At 48.0% G+C, this 21,074-nt stretch overlaps 1 protein-coding gene and 1 long non-coding RNA gene across 2 annotated transcripts in view; both read left to right on the forward strand.

Annotated features, from left to right (window-relative positions):
* Positions 1–520: 520 nt before the first annotated feature.
* Positions 521–9,881, forward strand: LOC139182071 (uncharacterized). The gene is made up of 3 exons (XR_011565636.1): positions 521–1,768; positions 8,204–8,294; positions 8,393–9,881. It is a non-coding gene; the product is annotated as an uncharacterized lncRNA (long non-coding RNA).
* A 10,370-nt stretch (positions 9,882–20,251) lies between these two features.
* Positions 20,252–21,074, forward strand: part of LOC109554874 (P antigen family member 3-like) — a 14,137-nt gene continuing 13,314 nt past the window's right edge. Inside the window, exon 1 of the mRNA XM_070785553.1 lies at positions 20,252–20,331. Within this exon, the coding sequence (XP_070641654.1) occupies positions 20,260–20,331 (72 nt within the window). The 5' untranslated portion in view covers positions 20,252–20,259. The remainder of the gene's footprint in view (positions 20,332–21,074) is intronic.

A 21,074-nucleotide genomic window follows, 5' to 3' on the forward strand; every position in this document is an offset into this window, starting at 1 on the left:
AAATGAAAACTGCACAGATACTTCACATCATGGAGAATCACTCCCAAACCACTCGACACTTACCAATCTAATGCAAAAACCCTAAACAGAAAGAACTTTTAATAACTTTTAATAACTCAAGAACATCATATAACCTTTAGATAAAGTCCCCAGACAAATGGAAACCCTGCACCCTGTTCACAGATCCCCAAGCAGCTGATAGTTTACATCTTCACACAAACCCATCCTTAAAGCAGCTCAGAGACATCACAACTTAGGGCCCAGAATCAAAATCTCAGAGCTCTCACAATCTCAGGTGCACACGCCTACACAGATATCTCACACCCAGGGACTGAAATGCCAGAAAGCTCCAAAAATGCACACCCCGGAATACAGGGACATGCATCCTAGGGGCTCTGTACTATGGCTCCCAAAAGCCACTCAGATCAAGTATCCCACCACGCACAACTCCGCCCAAAGGCTCAAGGAGATCAAATGTACCCGAACAGCACCTGTGTTGTCACATGTAGCGATACACAAGCCCAGGCTCCCTGACACAGGTGACCCTCCGGGGAGAGACAGCAAACTCAGAGACCTCTCCCTGGACATGAATTGCATGCATTTCTGCGAATAACCGTGCGCTGCCACACGATCCAGACTGAGCGAGAGCTGAACAAGACTGAAACGCCGTCACCGTGCACAGCCAGCGACTGCGCCAAACCTAGCCACTAACCAGGGTAGCTATTCGACCCCTTCCGGAAAAGCAAAAAAACTCGCAGAACAATTGTATGCTCTAAAAAGCCGCACAGGGCAACAGGCCTCTCGCCCTCAGCTTTGGCTCTGCGGTCCCAATGTCTGTAACAGCCAGCCAGCCAATTGGAACTGGGCAGGAGACGAAGCACGGCGGAAGTCGCGGGACTTCCGGCGCCTATTCGCGCCCTGGAAGAGCTAATTCCGGCGATCACGCGGTGACCAATCAATGCCCAGAACGCTTCCGTGATGCTATACCCAGAACTGGCAGCCCATCTCGCTCCGTAGCCGTCCCCCCTCGGATGTAACCATGTGGAAACGAAGGGGTCGAATTGGAAACGAGACGAAGACAGTTGAGGCTTAATAGCGGTGTCTACTCGGACTCAAACGCAGCGGGAAGACGGAATGGAGCGAATGGGGATGGACCCAGTGATGCCACGAGTGCCTCCGCTGGGAACTCTGGTCGATGCCTGACGCGGTGTAAAAGTACTCTCTTTGTTGTCATACGCCCCGTCGAATGGTACCTTCCAGAGTGGGTGGTCTTTCCGCTACCCCTTTGTGGTACATCCCAGGACAGAACAGTTTCATCTCGCGCGCCCCTTGGTGGTGAGACTGAGGAACAGCCGATGTGGATGCTGGTGGACAATTAGCAGATGATCCTCCAAGGGTGGAAAGGTAAAGTTAGGATGAAAACCCCACCGATTGCTGCAATGTTGGCCTCAGAAAAATGTCTTCATAAATTGAAGATTACTTCTCTGTAGTGGCCACTGTCATAACAGGAAGCACTGAAAGCATTTTCTCTGTGCTGGGCATTGTGCTTGTTTGTGCTTTCCTGTTTAATACAGAATAGGTCTCAATGGGGAAAGCCAGCCACAGTCCCCCAGCGGGCAGGGGACAGAAAACTTCGGACTGGGATCTGAAGGTCTGGAGTGGGGAAGGCCTCTGTCGTTGACTGCGAGTAATATGTGAGAAGGACAACAGGACTTTCCATTCTGTTAGGAAACGGTCAACCCCGAGGGGACCCAAGGACTCCGTGTAGGTGAGATAAAGACAATGGCTTTGTCACCATCCTGTCATCCCTGAATATGTCCCTAGCAGAATCTTCAGCCTGTTTAGCTATGCCTCTCTCAACAAGTTTAAATTTGCTTTTTCATTCCGACATTCATTCATCCTCTCCACGGTTTCTGTCAAGCACAGCTATGTGTGTTAGGAAAGAGAAAATCAACTTTGGCTTCATGGAACTTACATTGTGTTGGGGTCATACAGCCCCCAAAGATAAGTAATTTATCAGGTGTTCATAACTGCTGTGGTTAACATTAAACCGGGATAGTGAAATAGAGAAAGGGGATGATATCTAGAAAGAGTGGCCAGGGAAGTTCCTTCTAAGATTGTGAGATTTGAGCAAAAGCCTAGAGGAGATGCCTATCTGGGAGAAAAGTATCCCAGACAGAGTTAAGGCCAGTGGAAAAACTAGGCAGTGGAACTCAGTGTAGTGTGTATAAAAAGAATGAGGAGGGCTATGTGACTGTCACAGCATGATGGAGGGAGAGCCAGGAGATCCAATGAGAGCAGTGATGAGGGGCGGGTCCCCTAGGGCCTTCTGGCCATAGCGGGGACTTTGACTTGAGCCACAGGAGGGTTCTTACCAGAGAAGCCCCCAGGGTTCTTTCAGAGGCCCAGATCACCCAATGCTTGTTGAGGAGCTCTAGATTCATCCCAGGAAAACCACAGACCCTCTGCAGCTGAACGTGCCTTTCCTGGAATCCCCTACACTCAAGGGGAATCCCCCCTACTGCTCCCAGTGAACAACCGTGTCAATTGATGATACCCTCAGGAGAGACAGAGGAAGGACCCTCACGGTATGAGTGAGGTCACGGTCAGTCTCATAAAGGCAAAGAGGGAGGATGTAACAGGCACAGAGATGGCAGGCAGAAAGACAAAGATGGAACATTGGACAGGGACAGAGAGACTATTTCTGGCAGCAAAGGATCCCCAATTAGCACCCACATGTGGGCCCCCAGCCCTGCTACTGGATGATGTACCTATCTCTAGAGGAGAAAAGAAACTGCTCCCCCTGCCCCCGCCCCTCACCCCCCCACCAGGGACTGTTTCTAGAAAATGACTCAGTTGCCCATGGCCTGGGTCTTAATCATGCTCCCTTGGCACACATCAGGGTCCTCTGCCCTGATCAAGACATGGAGATGTTCCAGTCATGGGGAGGCTCATGCTGTACACAGGGTCCCTCACAACCTGTCCAGCCCTGTCTGCCCTCCTGCTGACCTCAGTGCCAAGGAGTGCTTGAATGGGGGAAAGAGAGGCATGGATCTCTGCATTTGTGGTGGAGCCTCATGCAAATTGGTGAATGTGAGGTTTCTCCCCACCTGCTTGGAGGCTCACCTCTGTATTTCCACCACCATGTCCCCAGGGAATGTGCAGATTACATTCCATACATCAGGTAAGAAGCTGGATGTGTGATGGGGAGACACAGAGACATATCCTGACAGTGAGACAGTCACGGGGTCCTTGGGGCCCTGTACCAACGCCTCCCTCCCCCACTACCTGGCCAGGGTTTTGCTGAGTCTTCCCTGCCTCCTCCAAGGAGCCCAAGCCTGCATCCAGTTCCTCCTGTCCTCATGAGCCGCGACCTTCTGTCTGCACTGGGCCTTGGGCTCCCATCTGCAAATGGTGGCCTCTTTGTCGTGGGTTGGGCAGATCGTCTGAGTGAGTGTGTGTACACAGTGTTTTCACAGGGCCCCTATCAAGGGTGGTAGTCATGTCAGGAAGTACTGTTCTTATCAGTATTGTTACCGCAGGCTGCTTTGTACTGCACATGACTTGCCCTCCCTGAGGATGGGGCCACAAGCTTTTATCTCTGTAGGGAGGCATGGTAGAAATCGTAGCGAATGTGATATCACAGGTCTACTTCTAAGACCCACCAGAGTGGGGTCCATCCAGCCTTCCTCTTAAGACTATTCTCATATGTGGATCCATGAACAGCTCAGAGACCAACCCTCTGGACAAAACCCTCCCAAAATAGTTCAGAGACTTCATGCCTGGGACAGAGATCCATGAACAGTTCAGAGAGCACTCATCCTGGAGAGCAACACAAAACAGCTCAAATACGTCACACCTGAGGACACAGACCCTGACCATCTTAGACAATTCCAACTCTCAGTTCAGTTCAGTCGTTCAGTCGTGTCCGGCTCTTGGAGAGCCTGTGGACTGCAGCATGCCAGACCTCCCTGTCCATCGCCTGACTCCCGGAGTTTACTCAAACTCACGTCCATTGAGTCGGTGATGCCATCCAACCATCTCATCCGCTGTCATCCCCTTCTCCTCCTGCCTTCAATCTTCCCCAGCATCAGGGTCTTTTCAAATGAGTCAGTTCTTCGCATCAGGTGGCCAAAGTATTGGAGTTCCAGTTTCAGCATTTGTCCTTCCAATGAATATTCAGGACTGATTTCCTTTAGGATGGACTGGTTGGATCTCCTTGCAGTCTAAGGGACTCTCAAGAGTCTTCTCCAACACCACAGTTCAAAAGCATCAATTCTTCAGTGCTCAGCTTTCTTTCTAGTCCAACTTTCACATCCATACATGACTACTGGGAAAACCATAGCCTTGACTAGATGGACCTTCATTGGCAAAGTAATGTCTCTACTTTTTAACATGCTGTCTAGGTTGGTCCTAGTTTTTCTTCCAGGGAGCAAGCATCTTTTAATTTCATGGCTGCAGTGACCATCTGCAGTGATTTTGGAGCCCCCCCAAAATAAAGTCTGTCACTGTGTCCACTGTTTCCCCATCTATTTGCCATGAAGTGATGGGACCAGATACCATGATCTTAGTTTTCTGAATGTTGAGTTTTAAGCCCACTTTTTCACTCTCCTCTTTCACTTTCTTCAAGGGACTCTTTAGTTCTTCTTCATTTTCTGCCATAAGGGTGGTGTCGTCTGCATATCTGAGGTTATTGATATTTCTCCTGGCAATCTTGATTCCAGCTTGTGCTTCATCCAGCCCAGCCTTTCTTTTGGTGTACTCTGCATATAAGTTAAATAAGCAGGGTGACCGTATACAGCCTTGAGTTACCCCTTTTCCTATTTGGAACCAGTCTGTTGTTCCATGTCCAGTTCTGGTTGTTGCCTGCTGACCTGCATACAGATTTCTCAAGAGGCAGGTCAGGTGATCTGGTATTCCCATCTCTTTCAGAGTTTTCCAGAGTTTCTTGTGGTCCATGCAGTCAAAGGCTTTGGCATAGTCAATAAAGCAGAAGGAGATGTTTTTCTGGAACTCTTTTCCTTTTTCTATGATCCAAAGGATGTTGGCAATTTGATCTCTGGTTCCTCTGCCTTTTCTAAATCCAGCTTGAACATCTGGTCTCAGGTAAATTCAGATCCTGAAGACAAACAGCATTACTCACAGCCAGTTCTACAAGTGTTAAGTTGTAACCACTGTGGTTGCTGACCTAAAGTGCATTCTGAAGGAATTTAGGGTGAAAAACAGTGTGAGGCACACTGTGCTTTGGAAACGTTGGCTCAGGAAAAGGTTCAGTGACCGTAGATTCTTGCATCTTCCACACACAGAAAAGCATGAAAATAATGAACTTGTGACATCTGATCTCTGTGTTTCACAGTAATCTTTTACCACTATGCACGCTTGACTGCATGTACTTCCTAGGCAAAAATCATACTGACTTCTCTGCTACCTCCTCCAAGCCATTTCCTCAGAGCTAAAGGAGGAGCTGTGTCCTGGGTTGTAGTTCCCAGGAGACTCCAAATCCAACTTAAACTCATAACTCTCCTGTTGTATGCTTTTCTTTTCTTTTTTTAAATTTATTTACTTATTTTGCTGTTGACTGGTTTTTCTTAAAGTCCATAAATAAGAGAGTAATGCATACTCAAAATGTTACAGACATTGTTTACATAGTGAAACTCTGAAAACTGTTTTGTTGTTTTCTGCTCTTCTCTACTTTTCAATTTTTCTTTAATGAGTATGGAGTTCTTTTGTATTTTTTTTCTTTTGCAATAATTTATTTTATTTATTTATTTTTTTACTTTACAATATTGTATGGGCTTTTGCCATACATCAACATGAATACTCCACGGGTGTACACGTGTTCCCCATCCTGAAGCCCCTTTCCACCTCCCTCCCCATCCCATCCCCCTGGGTCTTCCCAGTGCACCAGCCCCAAGCATCCTGTATCATGCATCGAACCTGGACTGGCAATTTGTTTCACATATGATATTATACATGTTTCAGCGCCATTCTCCCAAATCATCCCACCCTCGCCCTCTCCCATAGAGTCCAAAAGACTGTTCTATACATCTGTGTCTCTTTTGCTGTCTCGTATACAGGGTTATCGTTACCATCTTACTAAACTCCATATATATGCGTTTGTATACTGTATTGGTGTTCTCCTTTCTGGCTTACTTTACTCTGTGTAATAGGCTCCAGTTTCATCTACCTCATTAGAACTGATTCAAATGTATTCTTTTTAATGGCTGAGTAATACTCCATTGTGTATATGTACCATGGCTTTCTTATCCATTCGTCTGCTGATGGACATCTAGGTTGCTTCCATGTCCTGGCTATTATAAACAGTGCTGCGATGAACATTGGGATACACGTGTCTCTTTCAAGTCTGCTTTCCTCGGTGTGCATGCCCAGCAGTGGGATTGCTGGGTCGTATGGCATTTCTATTTCCAGTTTTTTAAGGAATCTCCACACTGTTCTGCATAGTGGCTGTAAGAGTTTGCATTCCCACCAATAGTGTAAGAGGGTTCCCTTTTCTCCACACCCTGTCCAGCATTTATTGCTTGTAGACTTTTGGATAGCAACCATTCTGACTGGCGTGAATGGTACCTCATTGTGGTTTTGATTTTGTATGGTTTTAAGTAGACACTACTCTAGCTAACAGCTCTCCTTTAGCTCGGAGGCTTCACCACCCTCCCCCAGAGCCTACAGCCTGCACCCTGGGACACAGAGCCCCACATCTTTCCCTCTGGGCTGCTGTGTTGGCATTTGCACTGAGTCTCTGTTCCGTCAACCCCAAGGGAGCGAGGCCTCCAGTCCTGCAGTCTCTGCAGTCTGCATTCATCAGCATGTCATCCTGAGGAAGGCAGATTCATCCCAGGGGTGGGGATTGCCTGAGAGCTGAGGGGTTCTGAAATTAATTTCCCATGTCTGGGTCCTCGGAATGGACTTAACCCACCCTGGCCACCTCTGGTCGTGGCGACTTTGTATCCTGCCCCATGGGAGGTTCAGAGGGAATCCCAGATTCACAGAACGAGTCCCAGGGACCTGGTCCTCTCTGTCATGTCTCAGCACACACTGTGGGCCACTGAATTCTGGAGATAGGAGACGTCTTCCCCTCACTGTGCCTATGACAGCTCCCTTACATCCCTCTATTCAGCTGTCATTTCCCAGAGTCCCTCGCCTGGTGACAGCTGCCACAAATCCTCTCTATCCCCAAATCCCCACCCTCTCCCCTCACCTTCCACCAGGCCTCCCTCCAACTCCAGGAGCCTCTTTAGCCCCTCTCCTAGCCCTGCTCACAGGGCCTCAGGTACATCCTCACCCCATTTGTGGCCTCTCACCCAGCACCTGCACTGCCTCAGACGATCCCCTGAGGACCTTGCCTGGTCCCTGCATTCTGCAGGACACCTCTCTCCTGCTCACACACAGGTGTCTGTCTTAAAGTCCTGGTGAGGGCTGAACTGAAAATCTCTCCAGGATCCAGAGAAAATCCAGACCCAGACCAGGCGTCCAAGGCACTTTCCTCAGGGCTGGGGGGAAAGCGAGGGGGTCTCTCAGAGAAAGAGCTGGGCTCAAGGTCCTGCAGGGGTGACAGGGTTTTCTTCAAGTGAGATGGCACCTTAGAAGTGCTTAGGACACTGCAACTCAGACGATTGATTGCCTAGAACTCAGAGATGCTTCCACGAATGCCAGCTGACTCCTAGAGTGACGTCACTAAAGCAGCCACTGACTGGGGAAGCGTCTCCAGCCTGTTTACTGGGCAGTGAACACTCCTGAAGACTGGGTTCCACTGGCCCTCCAGTGCTCAGGCCCAAGACCCCCACTGTGAACTCTTGCCCATCAACCTCAGCACCTAACTTTGTGAGCCCTGGTCTGATCTGAGGTCTCTGTCCCTGTACCCCGTGAGAGCCTGAGCCTGTGTTTTCCACGTGGGCTCCCCAGAGTGGTCTAGGATTCCTTGCCTCCCAAGCCCCACAACCAATCGCTGCTGCTTGTGAATTCAAATCTGCAGTGGGCGGGCATGGCCAAAATGGGGCTGGAGCGTCCTCCTGGACATCTGAGAAAGGGGACTCCCCTCAGTCCAGGTTTGAGGCCTGGGTTGCAGGGTAGCAATCCCCCCATCTGTGTCAAAGGCTGCAGTTGGTCACCCTGGGCAGTGGGGGATGGTTTGTCCTTCCATACGCAGTACTTGCATTGGTAGCAAATGGAACCCTCTCCCCTGTAGTGCCTTCTGCTTCCTGTGGTTGTGCTTCCCATCTCTGCAGGCACAACGGAGTGTTCCAGTCTCACACCTCACCCTCCAACACCCCCAGGAGGTGAGACCCCCATGGGGAGCCATTTTGCACTCAACTTGTTGGTCCTGGCTGGGACCTGACTATTTGCATGTCTAACCATGGTGTGATCACTCACCTAGAGCCAGATATCCTGGAATGTGAAGTCAAGTGGGCCTTAGAAAGCATCACTACGAACAAAGCTCGTGGAGGTGATGGAATTCCAGTTGAGCTATTTCATATCCTGAAAGATGATGCTGTGAAAGTGCTGCACTCAGTATGCCGGCAAATTTGGAAAACTCAGCAGTGGCCACAGGACTGGAAAAGATCAGTTTTCATCCCAATCCCAAAGAAATGCAATGCCAAGGAATGCTCAAACTACCGCACAATTGCACTCATCTCACACGCTAGTAAAGTAATGCTCAAAATTCTCCAAGCCAGGCTTCAACAATACATGAACCGTGAACTTCCAGATGTTCAAGCTGGTTTTAGAAAAGGAAGAAGAACCAGATATCAAATTGCCAACATGCACTGGATCATCGGAAAAGCAAGAGAATTCCAGAAAACCGTCTATTTCTGCTTTATTGACTATGCCAAAGCCTTTGACTGTGTGGAGTATGGATGTGAGAGTTGGACTGTGAAGAAAGCTGAGCGCCGAAGAATTGATCCTTTTGAACTGTGGTGTTGGAGAAGACTCTTGAGAGTCCCTTGGACTGCAAGGAGATGCAACCAGTCCATTCTAAAGGAGATCAGGCCTGGGATTTCTTTGGAAGGAATGATGCTAAAGCTGAAACTCTAGTACTTTGGCCACCTCATGCGAAAAGTTGACTCATTGGAAAAGACTCTGATGCTGGGAGGGATTGGGGGCAGGAAGAGAAGGGGACGACAGAGGATGAGATGGCTGGATGGCATCACCGACTCGATGGACGTGCGTCTGAGTGAACTCCAGGAGTTGGTGATGGACAGGGAGGCCTGGCGTGCTGCGATTCATGGGGGTTGCAAAGAGTTGGACATGACTGAGCAACTCAACTGAACTGAGTGAACCGTGCTCAGCCTCCCTCCTACACAACTGGTGAACTCCCTGATGAGCAAAGGTCTAAGCATCCTGTTCACTGCAGCAGAGTGTCTGCTCCAAGAATGATGTGACGGGGTAGTAAACAAGCTTTACTTCTCCTGCTTTACTGATGGACATCAGCTTTACAATGGACAGCATTTGGGAAGCATCTATGAAAGTGAAAAATCCTTACAAAATCTTTGTCCTTGTGGATTTAATATTAAGAATCAAATAATTTAATATACCACATCAGTAGAATGAGGGAGAAAAACCACATTATCCTCTCAGTAGCTACCTAAAAAGCACTGGACAAAATTCAGCATGCGTTCAAAATACAAAGACTTAAAGTAGAAGTAGAAGGCAACATTTTCAATCTGATATAAAACATCTATGAAAACCCCACAGCTATCATCGTACTTAATGATAAAAGGCAGAAGTAGTTCCCCTGAAAATCAGGAAGAATAGAAGGATGTCCTCTCTTACCACTTCTATTCCACATTGTCCTGGAGGTTCTGGACAGGGTAATTAAGCAAGGGAAAGAAATAAAATGAATCTACATTGGAAAAGAAGTAAAACTACTCTATTTGCAGATGACGTACTCTTTTCTGGGAGCTCTCAATGACCTTTTATATATTCCACAGACACAGAGTCTGCCTAGTTGATTGTGTGGATTTCATCTGCAGCTGTTACAGCTGGTGGGAGGGTTTTGGGTCTTCTTCCTTAGTCACACTGCCCCTGGGTTACACTTGTGGTTTTATTTCCACCTCTGCGTATGGGTGGTCCACTGGGGTTTGCTCCTGAGGCTGCCCTGGAGGACTTGGGTTTGCCCCTGTGAGGGCCAGGTGTGGAGGTGGTGCAGCTGCTTGAGTGTCAGTGGTTCTGGTAATATCAGGTACTCAGGGGAGTTGGCAGCTATAATTCCTCAGCAGGAATTATAGTGCTGTAGAAGGGTATGGCAACCAGTATTGGCCAATACGCTCCAGTATTCTTGCCTGGAGAACCCCTCTCCCTGACAGAGAAGCCTGGCAAGCCACAGTCCACAGGGTCGAAGAGAGTCGGACACTACCAAAGTGACCCTGCATGCTTAGACATAAGACTTTTTTTGCCTGTGGCAGCTCTGCCCCAGCGGGGGTTGAGCGTGAACGTTGCACAGCAGCTTGGCTTGTGGGGACCCTGGCGGTGCCAAGTGTGCAGGGACACGGATTGCCTCCGCTGCAGGCGTTATGGCCCTATGGGAGCCTTTTTTTCAAGCCTCCTGTAGCTGGCAATCAGAAGGCCTCTTTGGCCAATCTTTCTCCATAGCTCCGCCCATTCAGACACTTAGAGGGCTTCCTTACGTGGGGTCCTTCTCTGTTGTACGCACATCAGGCACTTAAAGGGGCACCCTGGGTGGCGTCCTACTCTGTAGTTCAGTGCATCAGGCGTTTGATCGGCCAGCCTCTCTATTGTTCAGCTGCCAATGCTGGCATGTGGGGGTTGAGAGGCTATGGTGATGGCTCCACCCCCTACACATGACTCAGCAGAATCACCTTACTTCCATGGCTCCCGGGATTTCCTCTACAGGCATTTCCCACCACAGTCTCCTCCCTCACATCCCCTCCATCTGTCTCTCTGCAGTCAACAGCAGCCCTTGCCCTGGGATTGCTCCACAATCCCTAAACTCCAGCTCCCAGCCACTGTGCCATCTAGGGCATGTATGGCTGCAGCAAGGATGTCTGATTCTCATTCCATTTAGGCTGCCACAGATGGGCTGTTTCACTCTCAGCCTTAAATGTTTCTCCTCTGACTCAGACAATTGCCCCGATGTGGGGATCGGACCCCTGCTTCAGTTCCCCCACCTGCCAAGGGCAGGTCCAGCCCTACTAATACTCCCGTTTTTCCCCCTAGTTCCTTCATCCTACCGAGTTTTGCGTGGGTCTATGTATTCTTTTCCATTGGTCAGGTACTCCTGTCCGCACTCAGCTGGTGTTCTGCATGCACTTCTGTGTCTGAGGGTATATTCCTGATGTATCCGTGGAGAGAGATGTATTCCCCATCCACCTACTCCTCCGCCATCTTGTCAATCCATGATATAACCATGCGTATAGAAAATCCTAAAGAACCACCCTCTCCCCACAGAGACTATGTATTAGACCTATTACAGGGGCTCGACAGGTTTACAGAATACAAGGTCATATACAAGGAGCAAATAGATCTCTATACACGTTCAAGACTTGTACAACACAAACTAGAAAACGTTGCTGAGTGAAATTATAGACCATCTAGATAAGTGGAAATTTCACTCCAGTTCAGTCACTCAGTTGTCTCTGACTCTTTGCAATCACATGGACTGTAGCACGCCAGGCTTCCCTGTCCAGCACCAACTCGCGGAGCTTGCTCAGATTTTTATGAATTCGGGAGATCACATTTATGGGTTGGAAGACTTACTATTGTGTTAAGATGGCAGTTCTCACCTAATAGAGGCCTATCAAAATTCAAACTGCTCTTTTTCCCCCAGAAATCAACAAACTGATCCTAGAATTGTAAGAATTAAAAGGGTCCTGGGAGAGCCAAAACAGTGTGGAGAAAGAACAAGTACTTACACTTCCCAATTTCAACACCCACTTCAAACCTACAATAATCAAGACATTATGGTACTGACATAAGGACTGTATATAGACAGATAATGGAATAGAATGGAGAATCAAGAAACAAGCCCGTATCTCTATGGTCAGTTGATTATTGTGAGGGATGTAGAGGCCATTCAATGGCAAAGAATAATGTTTCAACAAATGGTTTTGGGATAACTGGATGTTCACATGTAAAAGAATCAGTTTTGACCTATACCTCACACTGTAGATAACAATTAACTAAAGGTTGATGAAACACCTAAATATAAGAGCTAAAACTATAAAGCACTCAGAAGAAAACAGAGATGTAAATGTTAATCTTGGATTAGGCAATGATTTCCTAGATATGATACAAAAAGCGCAAGCACCAAAGGAAACAAAAATAGGCAATTTGGAATCATCAAAATTAAAACTTTTATCCTTCAAGCGATACTATCAAGAATGTGAGACATCTAGGGCACCTACTGGATGCTGGCCTGGAGCCTTGAAACCCAGGCGGACCAGAGGAACACCAGAGCAACCCTGTATGATGTGGGGGTGGGGAGCGAGGGGGAGTTCTGGAGGCTAGGTGGGGTTACTGTTCCTGACGGTCAGCTAGGGGAGAAAAGGGTTTCCTACGCCTGCAGAGGCACTGAAGGGGATCAGTGGGGATGGCGAGAGACCCTTGGGTTTTTGTTTTTTTAATTAATCTATTTATTTTAATTGGAGGCTAATTACTTTACAGTATTGTGGTGGTTTTTGCCATACATTCACATGAATCAGCCATCGGTGTACAGGTGTTCCCCATCCTGAGCCCCCCTCCCGCCTCCCTCCCCATCCCGTCCCTCAGGGTCATCCCAGTGAACCAGCCCTGAGCACCCTGTCCCATGCATCGAATCTGGACTGGCGATCTATTTCCCATATGATAATACACATGTTTCAATGTTATTCTCTCAAATCATCCCACCCTCACCTTCTCCCACCAAGTCCAAAAGTCTTCTTTACATCTGTGCCTTTTTGGACAGAAATGTTATGGATCTAACAGAAGCAGAGGACATTAAGAAGAGGTGGCTAGAATACACAGAAGAATTATAATGCCCCAAATATCCACGATGGTGTGCTCACTCACCTAGAGTCAGACATCCTGGAATATGAAGTCAAGTGGGCCTTAGGAAGCATCACTATGAACAAAGCTAGTGGGGTAGCTTTTGCACCAACTCGATGGACATGAGTTTGAGTGAGCTCCGGGAGTTGGTGATGGACAGGGAGCCCTGCCATGTTGCATTCCATGGGCTCACAAAGAGTGGGACATGACTTAGCGACTAAACTGAAGTTGTTTATGGTAGCCTATAGCTAAGGAAATAACTTAAAAATTGTGGGAAAATCAGTAAAGAATTTTAAATGCTACGTTAGAAAATACCCATTTAATGCAAAGAAAGCTGTAACATGAGGACCGTAGAATAAAAAGGCATGAGACAGAAAAATATATTGGCAGATGTAAGTCTGTATCAACATTAAATGTGAATAGATACAACAATACAATCAAAAGGCAGACATGGAGATACCAGTTTAAAAGTCAAAACAAGATCCAACTCTATGTTCTCTACAGAGGACACAGTTTAGATTTTAAGATAATAAATTACTGTGTATGTGTGTGTGTGTCTGTCTTCAGTTTGCCCAGTCGTATCCAACTCTTTGGGGTCCCGTGGACTGTACCTGCCAGGAATTCTGTCCATGGAATTTTCCAGATGAGAATACTGGAGTGGGTTGCCATTTCCTGCTCCAGGGGATCTCTCAGACCCAGGGATCCTACCTGAGTTTCCTGCATTGGCAGCTGGGTTCTTTACGACTAGCACCAATGGGAAGCCTTATATGACCCAGCAATTCTACTCCTAGACAATTTTAACCAAAGGAAATGAAAACATGCTCACACAGTGGCCTGCACTCAAATAGTCCACACATGTATTCCCAATAGCCACACGTAAAAACAGCCCAGTTATTCAACAACTGGTATACAGATGAAAGAAAAACAAAAGAGTATACCTGTGCAAAGGAATACGACATGGTAAAAAAAAAAAAAAAGAAAGAAACTACTAATGCATGTAAGAGCAAGGATGTGTCTCCACTGTGCAAATGAGAGAAACCAGCCACAGAAAGCTACATATTATATGATTTCCTGTCAATTGATTTGTGGAAAAAGCACAACTATTCGCACAGAAATGTATCTGTGGTTGCCAGGGTGTAGGAGTAGAAGAAGTCTGAATGCAAACACCCCACGGGAGCATTTTTGAATGATGGGCTGTTTTCTACATTTTTATTGTGGTAGCATTTATACCACGGTATACATTTGTGAAAACTCTACAAACTATAATGTTTAAAGTGTTGTCTTTTATTGTATACAAATTATACTTAATACTTTTTTTAAAGGAAAAGGAACATTTAAGTTTTAAATATTGGTTATTGTATCCATCTAGACCATGAGCTCAGAAATATAAAACTCTTATTTTGGAATTCTTCCCAGACCTGGCCAACTTCTAGGATTCCCCATGACAGTTTCATACCCTTATGACAGAACACATAAACGTGTTCTTAACCACGTTTACAACTCCCTCTCCTTCACCTCACGTCCAAATTCTTGCTGAGTTCTGTCCATTTTATTTCATAAACGTCTAATGTGTCTCCTTTTACCCATGTCCATCACATCTGCTCTAGTCCAAGCCTCCCTCCATTTAATTGTCAACCCCCCTTCTCACTGGTCTCTTACATCCACTGAGTGTGTCTGTCTCCCTATTCCCGCCCTCTCCCTCCCTCTCTTACAGTTGCAGAGCTGTCTATGTGTTTCTAGATAAAGGCTACTCCCCTATACAAGGACTTGAAGGCATGGTCTAGCCCCTGTCTCCTTGCTAGCAACATCGAAAGTAGAGCTTCATTTTCTTGTCCCTCTTATCAGACTTCCTTCACATCCGCCAATTTCCTAAGCTTCTCCACTTAGATTGTCCCCAAGTTCTGAAGCCTCCTGGTTTGTAAACTCCTTAAATCTAGGCTCCAACAGTATGTGAAATGAGAACTTCCAGATATACCACTTAGGTTTCGAGGAGGCAGAGGAACCAAAGATCAAATAGCCAAGATTTGTTAGATCATGGGGAGAGCAAGGGAAATCCCACAAAACATCTGCTTCTGCATCATTGACTACGCTAAGACCTCTGACTCTGTGGATCAAACAAACTGTAGAAAATTCTTAACCACAGCGGAGTACCAGACTACCTGACCTGTCTCCTGAGAAACCTGTATGCCGGTCAGGAAGCAAGTTAGAACCAAAGATGGAAGAGGTGACTGCTTTAAAAGTGGGAAAAAGTATGACAAGGCTGTATGTTATCTGGTAACAGTGGCCTCATAATATGAGACAAAGGAATTAACTTCCTTGGGACTTCCCAGGTGGCGCTAGAGGTGAAGAACCTGCCTGCCAATGCATGAGGGAGTCTGGTTCAGTCCCTGGGTTAGGAAGATCCCCTGCAGGAGGCCCTGGCACCCACTCCAGTATTCTTACCTGGAGAATCCCAGGGACAGAAGAGCCTAGCGGGCTATGGTCCATAGGATCGTAAAGAGTCAGACACAATGGAAGTGACTTAGCATGCACACACATGAACTTAATAGATAGAAAGGTACTATTCATCGTCATTACTTTTTGAGTGAACGTTGCTCCTCATATTTTTAAAGAAATCTTCTCATTTTATGTAAGTATCAATTTTTTGGAGAACATTTTTCTGCTCTCCTTTTTTAAACGTCTTTATTGTAATAGAATTGATATACAGCAAATTGTATATTTAATGTGTACATTTTGATGAGTTTGGCCATATGCAAACAATGATACTATTATCACCGCAATCAATGTAATAGACATACCCAACACCTCCTAAAATTTCCTTGTGTCCCTTTAGTTTTGTTTTTATGTTAGACTCTGTGTGTGTGTGTGTGTGTGTGTGTGTGTAGTGAGAACACAATATTCGATTAACTCTCATCAAATGTTGGGGCTACCCACGTGTCTCTGTGGGAAAGTATTCACCTGACATGCAGGAGATGCAGGAAATGGGGGTTTGATCCCTGGATCGCCAAGATCCCCTGGAGGAGGGAATGGCAACCCATTCCAGTATTCTTGCCTGGAGAATGCCATGGACAGAGGAGCCTGGCGGACACGATTCAAGAGAATTGGCACACACTTGGCATGTATGCACAAGTTCTTATAAGGTGCCATTTCACTTCATCCTCACTAGGACCCTTGAAGAAAAGCCTTTCACCCCTTCAGGATTCTGAGACCAGAAGGTCCTCTCAGAGACCCTCTCCTTTTCCTTCCAGCCCCACACGAACTGCCCTGGACTGCTGGTCTGGGTCTGAATTTTATCTGGATCCTGAACAGAGTTTTTAGTTCAGTCCTCACAGGGACACTGTGACAGACCATGCATGTGGGCAGAAGATAGGTGTCCTGCAGAATGCATGGAGCAGGCAGGGTCTTGAGGGGATCTTCTGAGGAAGCGTGGGTGCTTGGTGAGAGGACACAAATGGGGTGAGGCCCTGTGAGTAGGGCTGCGGGAGGGGTTAAAGAGGCCCCTGAGGGGGGAGGGGAGGCCTGATGGAAGGGGAGGGGAGGGGTGGCAATTTGGGGAGAGGGAGGAATTGTGGCAGCTGTTACCAGGAGAAGGACTCTGGAAAATGACAGAGGTGATTAGAGGGATGTAAGGGAGTTGTCATAGGCACAGTGGGAAACCTCTCCTATCTCCAGAATTCAGTAGCATAGAGTGGGTGCTGCGATAGAGAGGACCAGTCTCTGGGGCTTCTTCTGTGGATCTGGCATTCACTCTGAACCTCCCATGGGGCAGGATACAGAGTTACCATAACCAGAGTTGACCAGGTAGGGTTAGGGCCATCCTCAGGACCCAGACCTGGGAAATCAATTTCAGAGCCCCTCAGCTCTAAGGCACACCACACCCCTGGAATTGAACCTGCCTTCCTCAGGATGACATGCTGGTGACTGCAGGCTGCAGGAATTGCAAGACTGGAGGCCTCTCTCCCTTGGGGTTGACTGAACAGAGACTCAGTGCAAATGCCCACGCAGTCGCCCAGAGGCAAAGATGTGGGGCTCTGTGTCCCAGGGTGCAGACTGTAGGCTCTGGGGGAGGGGTGTGAAGCCACTGAGGTAAATTGGGATCTATTAGCTAGAGTAGTGTCCACTTAAAGAAACACATACAACAGAAGAGTTGTGAGTTTAGGTTGGGATTTGGGGTCTCCTGGGGGACTATAGCCCGGGACACAGCTCCTTCCGTTAGCTCTGAGAACACTGCTCTGAGGAGGTAGCAGTGAAGGCAATATGAGTTTTGCCTAGGAAAATACATGAAGTCTAGCATGAATACTGGCCAAAGATTACTGTGAAACACAGAGATCAGACATTGCAAGTTAATCATTTCCATGCTTTTGTGTGTGGGGCAAGGATCTGGGGTCACTGAACCTTTTCCTGAGGAAGCTGTGTGACTAAATAAGGGCCAGTTTGTCCAAAGCACAGTGTGCCTCTTCCTGTTTGTCACCCAGAATTCCTTCAGATTGCACTGTCATGCAGGAACCACGGAGGTTACAAGTTAACCCTGTAGAACTGGCTGTGAGCAATGCTGTTTCTCTTAGGGATCCTAATTCATCTGAAGCCACAGTTGGTATTTCTGAGTTGGACTGCATCTGTGTCCTCAGGCGTGACCTATTAGAGCTGTTTTGGGTTAGTGTCCAGGATGAGCAGTCTGAACTGTTTGCACATCTCTGTCCCAGGGCATGAAATCTCAGAACTATTTCGGGGTCCTTTGTCTAGAGGGTTGGGCCTCTCAGCTGTTCATGTATCTGCACATGAGAATCGTCTTAAGAGAAGGCTAGATGGACCCCAGTCTCACAGGCCATAGAAGCAGGCCTGTGATGTCACATTTGCTACGATTTCTACCATGCCTCTGCACAGAGATAAAGCCTGGGGCCCCAGCCTCAGAGATGGTAAAAATGCTCAGTTCACAGAAGCCCAGGTAATAATCCTGTTAAGAACAATACTTGCTGATATGACTACCACCCTTGATACGGGGCCTGTTTCAGAAACTGTGTACACACACTCCTTCAGTCCATCTGTCCAACCCACAACAAGGAGGGCACCGATAGCAGATGGGCACCCAAGGCCCAGTGCAGATGGAAGGTCTCAGCTCATGAGGAGGAGAGAGACTGCATGTAAGCTTGGGCTCCTTGGAGGAGGAAGGGAAGAATCAGCACAACCCTGGCCGGGTAGTGGGGGAGGTGGGCGTTTGCACAGGGCCACAAGACCCTATGACTGACTCACTGTCAGGATATATCTCTGTGTCTCTCCATCACACACCCATCGATGTGGTGGGGGAAGGTACAGAGGTGAGCCTCCAAGCAGCTGGGGAGAAATCTCACATTCACCAATTTGCATGAGGCTCCACCACAAATGCAGAGATCCCTGCCTCTCTTTCCTCCATTAAAGCAGTCATTGGCAGTGAGATCAGCAGGAGGGCAGTCTGGGCAGGATAGGTTGTGAGGGACCCTGTGTACACCATGAGCCTCCCCAGGAATGGAGCCATGTCCTTGTCTTGATGGGCAGAGGGCCCCTGATGTGGATGAAGGGAGCATGATTAAGGCCCAGATATGGGCGACTGAGTCATTCCCTAGAGAGAGTCCCTGCGGAGGAGCTTCTTTTCTCCTATAGGAGAAAATGTACTGTACATCATCCAGTAGCAGGGCTGGGGGCCTGTAGGTGGGTGCTAACTAAGTGGGGACAGGTTGCTACCAGAAGTAGTCTCTCCGTCCCTGCCGAATGCTCTATCTTTGTCTTTCTCCCTGCCATCTCTGTGCCTCTTATATCATGCCTCTTTGCCTTTGTAAGACTCAATGTGCCCTCAGTCACACCAAGAGTGCCCTTGCCCTGTCTCTCCTGAGAGTATCATCGGTTGACATGGATGTTCACTAGAAGCAGGAGGAGCATTCCCCTTGAGTGTAGGGGATTCCAGGAAAGGCATGCTCAGCTGCAGAAGGGGTGGGGAAGGGTTTTTCTTAAAATAAACCAAGGGCTCCTCAACACTCATGTGCGATCTGGGCCTCAGAAAGAAGCCTGGGGACTTCTCTGATAAGAACCCTCCTGTGGCTTCAAGTCCAAATCCTCCCAATGGCCAGAACAGCCAACGGACCTGGCCTCATCACTTTCTGTTTCCCAATCTCTTCAGCTCTCCCTCCATCATGCTCTGCCTGTCACATTGCCCTCCTCACTGTTTTCATAATCACTACACAGGGTTCTACTCCCCAGCTTTTCCACTGGCCTTACCTCTGTCTAGGATACTTTTCTCCCAGATAGGCATATCTCCTCTACGGCTGTTGCTCAAATGTCACAATCTTAGAACTTCCCTGACCACTCTTTCTAAATACCACCCCATCTCTCTGTTTCACTATCCCGATTTAATTTTAATCACGGCAGTTACAAACACCTGATATATTACTTGTATTTAGGGACCACATGATCCCAACAGAATGTAAGCTCCATGAGGAAAAGGTTGATTTTCTCTGTCCTAACATACAGAGTTGTGCTTAATGCATACTTTGGAGAGAATGCATGAATGATGGAATGAACAAACAAATTTAAACTTGTTGAGAGAGCATAGCTAGACAGGCTGAGGATCCTGCTAGGAAACATATTCAGGGATGACAAGATGGTGACAAAGCCATGGTCTTTATCTCACCTACGTGGTGGAGTCGTTGGGTCCTCTCAGAGTTGACCCCCTTCCTAATAGAATGGAAGGTCCTGTTGTCTCTTCCACATATTACTCGCAGTCAGCGACAGAGGGCTTTCCCACGCCAGGCCTGCAGATCCCAGTCGGAAGCTTATCTATCCTGCCCCTTGGGGGACTGCGGCTGGCTTTCCTCCCATGAGACCTATTCTGTATTGAACAGGAAAGCACAAACAATCACAATGCCCAGCAAAGATAAAGTGTTTTCCATGCTCTCTGTTACGACAGTGATCCCCATAGAGACGTAATCTTCAGTTTACGGAGACTTTTTTCTGAGTCCCAAATTGCAGGAATCTGTGGGGTTTTTCCCCCTAACCTTGCCCTTCCAGCCTTCGTGGATCCTCCTGGAATGGTCCACAGGCATCTATATCTGCTGTCCCCAAACCCACCAGCAAGGGGCGCGGGAGATGAAACAGTTCTGTCCTGGATGTACCACCGAGGGGTAGCGGAAAGACCACCCACTCTGGAAGGTACCATTGGAGAGGGCGTGTGACAACAGAGAGGGTCCCCTTACACCGCGTCGGCATGGACCTCAGTTTCCAGCAGCGGCACTCATGGCGCCACTAGGTCCATCCCCACTCGCTCCTCTTCGTCTTCCCACTGCTTTTGAATCCGAGTGGACACAGGTATTAAGCAGAAACTTTCTCCGTCTCTTTTTCAACTCCACCACTTCGTTGGTGGGACGACTACGGAGCGAGAGACTGGCTGAGGGTGTGGAGTCAGGAAGCGTTCTGGGCAGTGATTGGCCATCGCGTGATTGCAGGCTGCGTGGTCGCAGAACAGGAACTGAGGGCGAGAGGCCCTGTATACGCGTGCGCCTGCGTTGGCGTGCGCGACTTTTCAGAACGTACAATTTTCCTCCGAGTCTTATTGCTTTTTCCAAAGGGGTCTAATAGCTAGCCCTGGTTAGTGGCGAGGTTTGGCGCAGTCGCTGGCTGTGCATGGTGACGGCGTTTCATTCTGGTTTAGCTCCGCTCAGTCTGGATCGTGTGGCAGTGCACTGTCATTCACACAGCTGCTGCTGCTAAGTCACTTCAGTCGTGTCCGACTCTGTGCGACCCCATAGACGGCAGCCCACCAGGCTCCCTCGTCCCTGGGATTCTCTAGGCAAGAACACTGAGTCAGGTTGCCATTTCCTTCTCCAATCCATGAAGTGAGAGTGAGGAGTCGCTCATTCGTGTCCGACTCTTAGCGACCCCATGGACTGCAGCCTACCAGGCTCCTCCGTCCACGGGATTTTCCAGGCAAGAGTGACTGGAGTGGGGTCGCCAGTGCCTTCTCCGACATTCACACAAATGCATGCAATTCATGTCCAGGGAGAGGTCTCTGAGTTTGGTGTCTCTCCCTGGAGAATAAACTGTATCTGGCA

The sequence above is a fragment of the Bos indicus genome, unplaced genomic scaffold (assembly GCF_029378745.1).
Source record: "Bos indicus isolate NIAB-ARS_2022 breed Sahiwal x Tharparkar unplaced genomic scaffold, NIAB-ARS_B.indTharparkar_mat_pri_1.0 scaffold_72, whole genome shotgun sequence".
Classification (NCBI taxonomy): Eukaryota; Metazoa; Chordata; class Mammalia; order Artiodactyla; family Bovidae; genus Bos; species Bos indicus.